The sequence below is a fragment of the Mustela erminea genome, chromosome 6 (assembly GCF_009829155.1).
Source record: "Mustela erminea isolate mMusErm1 chromosome 6, mMusErm1.Pri, whole genome shotgun sequence".
In the NCBI taxonomy this organism is placed as follows: domain Eukaryota; kingdom Metazoa; phylum Chordata; class Mammalia; order Carnivora; family Mustelidae; genus Mustela; species Mustela erminea.
This window is the reverse complement of record NC_045619.1, coordinates 125,067,239-125,079,384: the sequence shown is the minus strand read 5'-3', so window position 1 is coordinate 125,079,384 and position 12,146 is coordinate 125,067,239. Positions and strand designations below refer to the sequence as shown.

At 46.5% G+C, this 12,146-nt stretch overlaps 1 protein-coding gene across 2 annotated transcripts in view; it reads left to right on the top strand.

Moving 5' to 3' along the window:
- Positions 1-223: 223 nt before the first annotated feature.
- The window catches only part of NEBL (nebulette), a 360,144-nt gene continuing 348,221 nt past the window's right edge, over positions 224-12,146 (top strand). The window contains exons 1-2 of one of the 2 annotated variants that reach the window (XM_032349573.1): positions 224-502; positions 1,758-1,852. In XM_032349573.1, coding sequence (XP_032205464.1) covers positions 434-502; positions 1,758-1,852 — 164 coding nt within the window. In that variant the 5' untranslated portion in view covers positions 224-433. The remainder of the gene's footprint in view (positions 503-1,757; positions 1,853-12,146) is intronic. The other variant, XM_032349574.1, reaches the window with a different exon arrangement.

Below are 12,146 nucleotides of genomic sequence, written 5' to 3'. Positions count from 1 at the left end.
CCCTGCCTCTTGGGTCCGGGCGCGCGGGTGGGTTTGGCCTGCGCGGCGGCGGCGGCGGCGGCGGCGAGGCGGGGGAGCGAGTGAGCGCGAGGGGCGGGAGCCAGTGTCTGTGTGAGTCACCGGTACCTGGAGTGCGAGCGACGCAGAGCGAGCGGCGCGGAGCCCAAGCCGGAGCCGAGCCGGGACCAGCGAGCGCGGCCGCCCCCCCGGCGCCAGGCCCCGCCGCACACCAGCCCGCGCCCCCGCCGCCCTTCCCGCGCGTCGCGCGGCCGGCTCGCCAGGGGTCCGGCGCCGACTCCCGACCCCGGGGCCCGGCCGCCCGCAGCCCTCCCGCCTGCCCAGAGGCGGTGCGGGGCTCTCCGGGGGATGTCACAGCGGCTCCTCGGAGCCCCCAGCCGCTGTCGCACAGCCGCCGCCCCTGGGAACCGCGACAATGAACCCCCAATGCGCCCGCTGCGGAAAAGTCGTGTATCCCACGGAGAAAGTCAACTGCCTGGATAAGGTGAGCCAGGGGGCGCCGGGCCAGCCCGGACCTGCCGGGCGCCGGGCTGCACCTGCTCCGAGAAGTTTTGGCATCTGGGATGGAGGGAGAGGAGTGGGTCTCTGTTTGTTAGGGTCTTGGCCCAGGGTGAGGGCATGCAAAGGAAAACGACCGCAGGAGTATCAAGACAGCACGCTTGGCGCTGGTGATGTTGGAGCCGGCAAGGGTTTTCGTCGGGGTGCGGGCGGCGAGGGTGCGGGGCTGCGCCGCGCAGGGCGCGCGGCGGAGCGCGGCCCCGGGGTCCCGAGAGCCCAGGCTGGACCCCTTCCCACCTCCACTCCTGCCCCTCACCGCCCCGCATCCCCGCCCCAAGGATCCGCCCGCACCCACCTCACCGCCGCCCCAGCGCCTCCCGTGTCGGCGGCGAGGCGGCGAGGCAAATAATAATTAACCTGTCGTGGGGCAGCCGCTGCGGCATTGCTAAGAATAATCCCCGCCGGAGACCTGGCTCGGCGCGGCGGGCAGGACCCACGGGGGGTTCATCCACCCGGCTGGGGAATTCCAGAGGAAGTGGCCTCGGGCCGGCCCCCGCAGCCCTGCTCCCTGCCCTTCGCGGGCGTAGATGGAGTAGAACAGCCTGAGAGGACGACCCCTGCGCTCTCCGGAGTGACCGATCATTGAAACCAGCCGGAGGCCGTCCCTGGGAGATGAGCGTGTGGTGATGGAAGCGCCTCACGAGGGCACCCCGTCACCTCGTCAGTCAGACCGGACTGAGTCCCCCCTCCCCACAATTTAGTAGAAGCTGGACAGGGATGGGGGCGCCGAAGGGTGCTTATACGGCCCCCCTCCTGCTCCTTCGGGTGGCCTGACTTCCGGTGGACCCACATTTGTTGAGATGCTACAAACACCATGTTCAGGCACTTTGAACAGGATTCGTCTTCCTTTTGAAGCCACTGCACAGGTTCCATTTCTCCATCAGCCCGGTTAGGATTCCATTCTGGCTGCCCATACAAGTGCGCTATGGGGAGAGCCTTGGCCGTTCTTCCCTCGGAGTCTGTACTTGTGGAGGGGATTCATTTAAAACTCAATTCTAATAGCGCCCTGCCTCATTTACTTAAGTGAAAGTAGGCAAACACATCTCCTGTTACCTACAATCATTTTGTTGTAGTATTTTCAAATAAGGGTGGGGCGGCAATGCACTAAAAATATCCCCTCTGTACCCATCCTGGAAAGCGCTGGCATTGTACTGAACTTTTACATTTTTTTTTTTTTTCAGTACTGGCATAAAGGATGTTTCCATTGTGAGGTCTGTAAGATGGCTCTCAACATGAACAACTACAAAGGCTATGAAAAGAAGCCCTATTGTAATGCGTAAGTATTGTCAACATAGCGTGCCAGGTGTGGGTCGGCATCAGAGAAGGAAGGCGAGTGGATCTGCCTTATTCTGGAGACCTGACTCAGGATGTGGGGCAGGCAGGGCAGTGGCCAATGATTTGTTTATGCCGCACACTCTGGGGCCAGGTACTCTGTTGGAGGGTCACGGCTGGATGGATGTCTTTCTTAATGTGGAGGGTAATTCGTGTGTGTCTTCAACAAAGTCTGTTTTTGAGGTGTTGCAGAGTTGGGAACATTTGTTAGAAGCTGCAGAACTACACCCTGAGAAAGTGTGGGCTCTGAAGTGCATGTCAGCTTTCCATTTTAATCATATGATGTTGCCATGTTGCAATTTTATATCTGAACCCAGTTGCTAGGGAGAGGAGTCTCGCCTCATCTCAGCCGAGACCACTCCAGACATCCTAGGGCTTGCACAGGGAACTGAAGAATCGAGACATAGGTATTTCTGGCGGTTAGTAGTAGGTCTGTTGGTGGGGATTAAAGAAAGTAACCTTTTTTTGGGCAGGCTTTTCTGTAGGCATGCTTTTAGCCTATACTCCTAGGAATTAGCTAGCATCTCCACAGTGCTTACCATGTGCGAGGCCCTGCTCTCAGCACTTTATGCATACTGATGCATTTAATCTTTACAGACTCAGGAAGGGGCTCAGATCATATCTCTAATCTGGAGATGGGTAAACATTGGCCTTTGGTTCCATATGTCTCCCTTGTTGCCCTAGGGCATGTGTCTCTCTACTTCTTGAGCATCCTCTCAGGCCAGAGTGTTTTCAGTTGTGAACTCTTGGCTCTGATGATTGAGGTGCCTTCTTCCCTGTTCCTCTCAGGCCTGGATGTGGCAGAAGATCCCTAGCTTTTTGGCTGGAATCTTGCCAGAGATTCATTTCCTCTAGAGTTTTTGAAGTAGGTTGGTTCTGGTCTTCTAGACATGGAGGGTTCATGGTTATTGGCACTTCAGTCATGGGACTGTGTTTTCACAGATAGTAAACTTTCGATAAACAAATGTGTGCTCGTACCTCTCCGGGGAAGAACTATTTTTTTTTAAATCTCTTTGTGTTTCTGTTGGTTCTAGCCTAGTGCTTATGGATAGGCTAGAAATCAGAAATGAGGGCACTAAACAGAATTCAGGACTTTTTGGGATAAGTCAAGTTCACAGATGTTGCCCAAACTCATCAATGTTTTCAACCCTCCTCTGCCATGCCTTTCATTGGGATAACATGAAGCCCGAATGAGCTTTCAGTGTCATGGTCTCCTGATTCTCTTAAAGAGAGGTATGAAGGTCTGGTTAAACATCAAAGGCAGTCAGCAATACCTAGATGGGAAGGGTCTCCTACAACTTATAAACGAGATAATTATTCTTTAGTTTAAAGGAAAGTGAGCCATTTCCCCCTAACTCCTCCAGCCTGTGGCCTGATTCGATCAGGCTTTATGGGCCACGTCAAGATTCTTTATAGCTCCACAGCCTGGAGTTTAACCTGGTGATAACAATGCCTTTGGGTGGCCTGGGAGGCCTGGAGGAATTGGGGGAAAAGAGGAAGGACAGGAAAAAAAGAAATTGAAGAGAGAACAATTACATTTAATATGACACGACGGAACATATATACATATCTAATTATGTGCGTGTATACATACACACATATACACACACATACATGTACCTAAAGATAAAGAATTGAATTATGGAGAAAAGAAATGATAAAAATAAAAGTCCAGGAAAATAAAAGAGATACAACGGGAGGAGAGAGTGTTTGGTTTCATAGGGCAACTTGACAATTCAATGCTTAATTCTTGGTTTTAGTTCAGTCCAATTAAAAAAGATTATCAGATTCTGCAGCAAGTCATGGATGGCTGGTTTGCACTCTGACCTAATAGTGGACCAGAGCCCAGAACTGGTGGGATTTGGACCCCAAAACAAAATGCCTGTAATTGTAGGTGGGGAACATCCTGCTGTGTTGTTTCATAGGACTGAGTCTCGTTTTAAATACTCTGGGTATATCTAAATCAGGTTTTTCTCTCTCAACTTTCTTATGTAATTCACATACTTTGGTATTAGGTTTAAGTGGAATTTGGGAGATAGCCTCTCAGATTTCTTGCTTAATATGAAACCTGGTGGTGCACTTTTTTGAGCAGAGCGACAGGGGAAGACAGAAATCTAGCTTTAGTGGGTGAATGATTCGAATTGATGGTGTCAATTTGTTTAATTTAGCTTTAAGTTCATGTCACAGCTTGATATTCTGTCTCCAGAAACAGAGCCTGGCAAAGTTGCAGGTTCTGTTTGCTGTGAAGGTTCCAGACTGGAAGGTCCCTATGTTCAACCCTTATTTTTCCAAAGGCACAGGTTGCCATGTAAACTCGCTGGGCAGCGTGGATTACCCTCTGGGGATTCTCATGCCTCTGCTCTAATTCAGGTGGTGTATGTCAGTCAGCTGTTGTTCCCTGTGGTCTTGGCCAGAAGGGTTGCCATAATTTCTCTGGGTCAATGGTGGAAAATTGATTCTCTGAGGCATACTGTTACTGGAAAACGAAACATTCTGTTTCCATGTAGAGCAATATTTTATCTGTACCCTTTGGCTCAAGAGTCAATATATGCCCATGTTTAAATGAAAATGACGATTCTTCCTCCCCTCAATTTGTTATTGTGAAAATTTTCATATACACAAAGTGGTTGAAAGAATAATACAACAAACATCTGTTTATCTTCCACTGAAATTCCAACATTATTAACATTTTGCCACATTTGTTTCATATTTATGTTCAGTTATATGTCCAAATATATCATTGTCAGACCATTTGTCAATTTCATACATCAAGTTAGTTTCCTATGTTGTTGTTTCTTTCCTGAAAACTACATCATCCACACACTAAGAGTAAGGATGTTTTCTTAAAGAGTCATAGAGCTATTGTCACACCTAGGAATATTAACCAAAATATCATAATATCTAAAATCCTATTTTCACATTTCCCCCAATTGTCCTAAGAATGTCTTTTATAGCTGCTTTTATAGCTGCTCTAATTAAGTTTCATACTTTAGTTGTGAAAATGACAACTTTTTTTGAGTATTGAAGATTCAGTATTCTTCACTTTCATTTCTTTTTTTTTTTATAATTTCTTTTTTTAAGATTTTATTTATTCAACAGACAGAGATCACAAGTAGGTAGAGAGGCAGGCAGAGACAGATGAGGAAGCAGACTCCCCATGGAGCAGAAAGCCCGGTGTGGGGCTCTATCCCAGGATCCGGGATCATGACCTGAGGCGAAGGCAGAGGCTTTAACCCACTGAGCCACCCAGGTGCCCCCCCTTCAATTTCATTTGTGTTGATTTGCATAATCTGTCGGAATTTTCATGAAATGGATTTACATGGCATTTCTTGTGGAAAAAAAAACCTTTAAAATAAATATCAAGAATATGCTTAATAGTTTGGAAGGATAAACAGACATTTAAGTTTATTTTAAGACTATGTAAACGCTTTTTATTTTAATTGATACCTGGGGGCATTTTTTTAATGGGATGAAGTAGCGAGTATTTTCTTCACTTTAAATATGTTGCTTGTTTATATTCTCATGTGTTTAGAGAAGAAACAGGTTTTCTGTTTGATTTCATGCAGAGGAGAACACATATAAAATATAATTTACATAATATTTAAATTTTGATCTTTTGATAGAATGATCAAAGTGTATTACACACTAGATGTAAGATCGGCATAATACACATTAAGCTCCTAATGCAGTCATGCACACTATTAAAATATTTAAAAACAAACTGGTCTACTTGAATACATGCCATGTTTTCATAGCCTTTATGTTTCATAAGCAGGCGGTGGATTCTTCAGCACATTCAGGACTTTTTTTCATCATGGAATTTGCAAAGAAAAGAGGACTAGGCAGCATTGTTATTGCTAAGAGATGCTGAGAAAATAACAACACATAATTAGATAAAAAAAACTCTCATATTTGTATGTGAATTTATATACCAGATTAAACTACCCAACAAGCTACCCAAAGAATATAAACTCCAAGGCCATTCTACAAATAAATTATTTAACTTACCATGTGTGCAAGTAAAAATTGCACTTGTTATGTGTTTGTTAAAAAATACCTCATTTCTTCAGATTTTCTGAGAACTATTATAACTTCTAAATAACAATGTCAATGGCCACTTCACGTACTGGCACCAAAATCTAGTTATTTTAGGTCAGGGGAGGCCCCCGGTAATGATGCAGTAGTTTTAAGTAGGACCTTGTCAATAATTTCCCCAAGTCATCACTTTGGCGGAAATTTTTTTGGGGGCCGAGAATTTGTTCTGATCTGCCCACGTTGGATATACCTGGTATCTGTGTCAAGTGTATCTTTGAATACGGGGCTGAAAGAACAGAAATATCTGTGCTCAATATGTTTAACTATCTTTCCAAATAAGATTCCCTCTCAGCAAATAGTTTCACTTAACATCATTTTGGGAGATGTTAAAAATAAAACAGTGGGAGCTGTGCGTGGTGTTTACTTTCACTCTGCCTGTGTTAGCATTCGTCTTGTGAATATTTATGGCCTCTCCTCAGCCTGGGAGATGCTGAGCCAGTGCCGCTCATTCGGAGCCGCCCAGAATGGTCAGTGCCGTTCAGCCAGCCTGTCTGGAGGGCGATGATCTAGGCCACTAGCTCTCAGCTGCCGTTCCTCTGCTGCTCAGTCCTTGTCAGTGCCTTTACTAAAGCGTGCTCTGAGGACACGGAAGGAAATTGAATTTTAACCATAGAGTTTTCCACCCGTGTATTTCCCTTATCTCCATTTAGACTTCTCAAACCCAGTTCTATAACCCTCCAAGGGCTTGAGTTATCTCAGGGGGACTTAGGAAATTCTTGCTATTAAGTTTGCTTTAATTACTTAAGAACTTTTCACGAAAGGCACTGTGGTGTAATTGGAGTTTTGAAGCAAGACACAACTGAATTTGAATCCTGGTTCATCATGTTCTGCTAAGCAGTCCCCTTGATCTCGAAGCTTCAGTTTCTTTATCTGTACAGTGGGAATGGTAATGCTTACACTTACAGGGCTGTGTGGGACTAAGGAGACAGTGCAAGTCAAGGTTCCAGCAGTTTCTGGCGTGTAGCACACCTCCAATAAACGGTAGTGCTTTTGTTTTCTCAGTGGTACTTTTTTGAGGGATGAAAGAAAAAAAAGAGAGTAGAGGGAGAAGAGGAAGTATATCAGAGAAATAATAGCTGTGCCTCTTAAAGGTTTTTACCCATGTTTTTCAGATTGTGGGTTGCCACCCTTTAGAGGGTTGTATCCAAAACTGAAAGAAAAAGCAAGAAAGAGAGCAAAGGAAAGAGAAGGCTATCAGAGTGTATCTGAGTAGTGAATTGAGTATTGTTTGGCAAACATTTTTTTTCCGCAGTTGTTTGTGTACAACGTGTACTGAATCCTGATAGAAAAAATATTTTTACTGGGAGTGGCGGTCAAAAAAGTCTGAGAAATACTAGTTTAGTTCTGTATTCTTAATGCCCCACACATCAGAGAGCTCTGAAAGTTGCCGGTAAGGACCATGCCGTGTGCACTGAATTCATGAATTCAGAGAGCCCTTGCTTTCCCACTCTCAGGGCCAGCCACATCCTATCCCACACCCGTCAGCCTTTGGGAGTCCGCTCAGCCGTCAGAGCCATCACCGCCCCATGAAGGCACCGTGTGCGCATTTCTCTGTCTGTACCCTCTGCTAGCTTGGGGTGGCTCTGAGGGCATCTGTCTTGCTCACTCTGCATCCCCAGAGCCCGGCACTTAGCACTCGATGAAGATTAGCTGCATCAGTGAATGTGAAGGTCGTGCTGCATCAGTGTAGTTCTGCCTCCTCTCCCCCTGCCCCCCACTGCCACGTCAGGGTGCGGCTCAGCCTACTGTCTCGTGGGCAGGCAGACAGAGGTTGGACAACGTGAGAAGCTGGCTGGGGAGAGGAGGCTTGGAGGGACCTGAATGGTGGGTGTGGTGGTCAGGTTCCACAGAGTCTGAATACCAAGGGCGGAAGTCTCCCCACGGAGGCTCGCCATTGCTAAGCCATAAGGAACATGGTAGGATTTCCCTTCACTGCTTGCAGCCTCGGTTTCAAAACTGGATATCGTTCTAGAAGCTTCCTTACTGATGCTCATTTATTTTCTTCTGGGTGTAATTAGAATCTGTGAAATAAGGTAATTTCTACCTAAGAGGAGCTCTGTGGAAGTTAAATGGGGGAACTCTTTGTAAGCCTTTGCACATCAAATGACACGACTAAGTATGCAAATGTTAGCCCCCTCCCTTAATTGTAATGAATTGAAAATTGTCTCATATTTCCCCCTTAAAGAGAGGGATAAGTGTCACATTGTTAAAAAGTAAAAGTTTCTCTGGAGGGATATTGTGGTTTGTGGGAGTTCTAGTTAGCGTCAATTATAATATGTCTTGCCTGACTTTTTAGTTACATACTACATAGAAAACAATTCAACCTCTTGCTCCATGACATAGACTTGCCGTGGGAGGATGATAGGGTTTTTTTTTTTTTTTTTTCTTTTTGGTTAAAATTGGATCATTGAAAGTGAGGGATAGAGACATTTTCTTTGAACCAAACCAAAAGGTTTCCAGTGTATATGCAAGCTGGATTCTCAGTGACCTTATTGAACCATTGATGGTATCTCATGAATTTTAGTATCTTTGGAAATCATTCTAGAAGACCGTATCTAGTGTCAGTTCTGCCACATTTAAAAGTCTTTGGGAAAGGGGCACCTGGGCGGCACAGTCGGTTAAGTGTCCGCCTCTTGGTTTTGGCTCAGGTCATGATCTCAGGGCCGTGAGGTGGAGCCCTGGGTTGGGCTCTGAGAGAGTCTGCTTAAGATTTTCTCTCCCTCTCCTTCTGCCCTATCTCTTCCCCCTTCCCACTCTCCCTCTCTCTGAAGTAAATAAATCTTAAAAAAAAAAAAAAAAAGTGTTTGTGAAAGGTGCCTTCAATGTGTAGTCTCTTTATGATGATGTATTTATTATGGAATGATGTCAGATAAGAAAAGATTTGGAGATGAAGCACAGCGAGTATGTCCTAAATCACAGTGAAATGCAAGGTTAACGCAAGATACAGATGTGTGTGCTTCGAGGGATATTGATTATGTGTCAGGGGCCTGTGTAAGGGTGCGTTTCGGTATGTCTTCTTTAAACGTTTTCAGAGGAGGGCTTTACAGAGGCAGAGTGGTTCCTGCGGATGTCAGGAGTGAGAGAGAAGCAGATATACCCTCCGAGGACACCCTCCTTCTCCAGAGCCCGAGGCCCCTCCAGGATCCCCCTCTAGAGGAACGGAAAGCTGAGTTTCTTTTCCTTTCTGTTTCCGTTCCCCTGTCGTTAGTGTTACTAGGAAGCCCTAGGCTTTTAGCAGTGTGAGAAGTGGGATCTAGAGTAATATTTATGAGCTAAGTGCCCAGAACATTTTGCAGGCTTAGTGGAAGCATTGTTATTGATTTGGAAGTTCTGCTAGTGAAGAAAACATTCTGCAGCCTTTCTTGTCCAACTGAGATGTGGGGGCACAGGCAGAACCAGAAAATGGGAAGTTGTGAGAAGGACCAGGTTGGAACTGCAAGGATTGCTTATTCCAGCCCTGGAAACCCATTATTAATTTTTTCTGTAGTCATCTGTGCCTTTTTCTTTGTGGCGTCCTTGAGGGAGTGACTTTGTGTCCAACTTCTGTTTACTTTTCTGCACTCTGTTGACTCATTCCTGTTGAGTGGGGAGCTAGAAGAAAACTAGCTCGATGTGCGTATTTCTGAATAGCATCAGATCGATAGGTAGACAGATGGTCCGCTATACCTCTGCTTCAGCTCCGTAGCCTAAAAAGCCATTTAGACAAAAATCTTTGATTTGACCCCCGGATGCTCATTATCCATCAAAGGCAGGTGCAAGTCAGCTCCAGAGAGCACGGAGAGAACCGGGGGCCCGAGATCTGGGATGTGGACTTAGATACTTGCCCGTCAGTATTGAGTCTGGGCTCCAAGTAGGACTTCATTATCCATTAACTGATCAAGAACATGAGCTCCAGCAACTCAGGCGGGCGCAGAAGGATCGAGAGCAGTCCATGGAGCTCACACATCAGTACGGGAAGACACGTCAGATGCACAGACACATTTCTGATGATACGTTTGGATGTCTGTGCCATCCTCTCCTCTTCCCACCATCCAGCTTTTTGCTGCAGCATTAAGCATCTCTGTAGTCTTCCACACCTCCCTGCCCTCATCCTTGCCTGTGCTCGGGCTCTCTTATCTTATTTGGTCAGTGACCTGAACAATGTCCCCTAACTGGTCTCCCTGCTCCGGTCTTTCTCTTTCTGAAGGCTTTTCCTGCCACCGTTACTTATCTTCTGAAGCCATGGCGCTGGTGACTTCGCTCCCTTGCACAAACACCTCTGATGGTTTCCCCGCCTGCGGAAAACACGACGGGCTTTCTGACAGACACCTGGGGGCTTTTCACCACCTACCTTCCTCTGCTCACTTCTGTCTCCCCTCCTCCCCTCCTGTCACCCTGGGCTGCTTGCCTGGTGCGTTCAAGTGTCTTCACGAAGTCTCAGTGTCCTCATCTGTAAAATGGGTATAATAATGGACTAGGATTGAGGCGTCATTGGAATATCAAAATAATAAGTTGAGCACAATTTCAGACACACAGTAAGGAGTTAATAAAAGTAGAATTTTCATTATTATAAAACTGGACCCATGATCTAACCCTTTACTCACGCTGTTTTTATGCCTTTCTGCCCTCCCCTCTTTTAAAGTTAGTTTCATCTTTAAGGTACGCAACTGTGACAGCCTTTGTGAAGCCATCCTAAATCTCTCCATCAGTCACTGGACTCTCTTTGTGTGTTCATTGTAGTTTTTTTTTTTTTTTTAAGATTTTCTTTGTTTCTTTGTTATTTGAGTGGGGGAGGGACCTAGAGGGAAGGAGAGGAGGGTGAGAGAATCTCAAGCTGACTTTGCACTGAACGCAGAGCCTCACACGGAGCCTGATCTCACAACCCTGAAATCAGGATGTGATCCGAAATCAAGAGTCAGACCCTCCATCAGACCAGGTGTCCCGGTGCCCCTCATTGTAGTTTTTATACCTCAGCTGTATCACTTATTGAAAGGGCCACCTTATACGATAGTTGTATTTGTCTCCCCACTGGGGCCAGTTTCCTGCAGAGAGCAGACCATGGATGTTCACAGCCTGAGTTGGGGGTAGAGAGGGGGCTGGGGAGGTCAGGTCAACTGCAAGAGCTTGACTTCTTAAAGGCATTATTTCTGGCATGTGTTTAAGGAATTGAGAATGGGTGTTGCAATGTTGCAGCGGAGTTCTGCCACCAGCCACCCGGAATTAGTGTCAGCTCCACAAGTTAAGGGTGTGGTCCCCAACAAGACAGATGCCAGCTGCTTGTTCAGAAGTCCCCAGGGACATCCACACTTCTGACCAACTGGCTACAAATTGGGGGGTTCCCATAATTAATTACTTAGCTAGAAATGACTCAAAGAAATCAGAAAAGTGCTCTACTTAAGATGATTATTTTATGCTAAAGGATACAAATCTGGACCAGCCAAATGAGAATACATGTAAGGCAGGGTGAGGGAGGGTTCTGGGCATGTGTTTTCTTGCCCTTGCCCTGTGGAAATCAGGATGTGTCTCCCTGTGTCCACCAGTTAAGAATCTCCACTGAGCTTTGGTGTCCAGGGTTTTTATTGAGGTTTCATTACATAGACCTGATGACTTATTGGCCAAGTGTGATTATTCAGTCTCTAGTCCCCCTCCCCTCCTTGGAGAAGGTCCACTGATACGGCCCAACTCAAAGCCCCAGCCCATCTGAGCTGTTGATAAGGTGTTGCTCTCCGACATCAAGAACCTTCCTGTCCCATTATGACTAGGAATGAAGATCAAACACCCACCAAGTCTATTTAGCCTATCAGTAGAAATTGGGTGGGATTTGTAAACTGTTTGCTGACTGCACAGAGGAGGCCAGGCGGGAAGACCTACTTGTGGAAGGACACTTGATCCAGCTCTCTAGATTAGGTGTTCATCAGTAAGCAGAGCTTTCCAGGAACAGATGACATTTTGGAGAGTGGGAATCATCCCAGTTGCCTTTGTGTACTCGAACACCTACGTTGTACTCCGTAAATGGCCCTTCGGTAGAGCCTGCTGCCCAGCTAGCTTTGTTGGGAAGGTGGGGAACCTCTCTGACTGGCAGAGCAATATGGTTCAGCCCCAGGCAACCCTTGCTAACAGAGCTGACTCAACAAGAGGGGATAGACTTCTTTCCGTAAGGATCC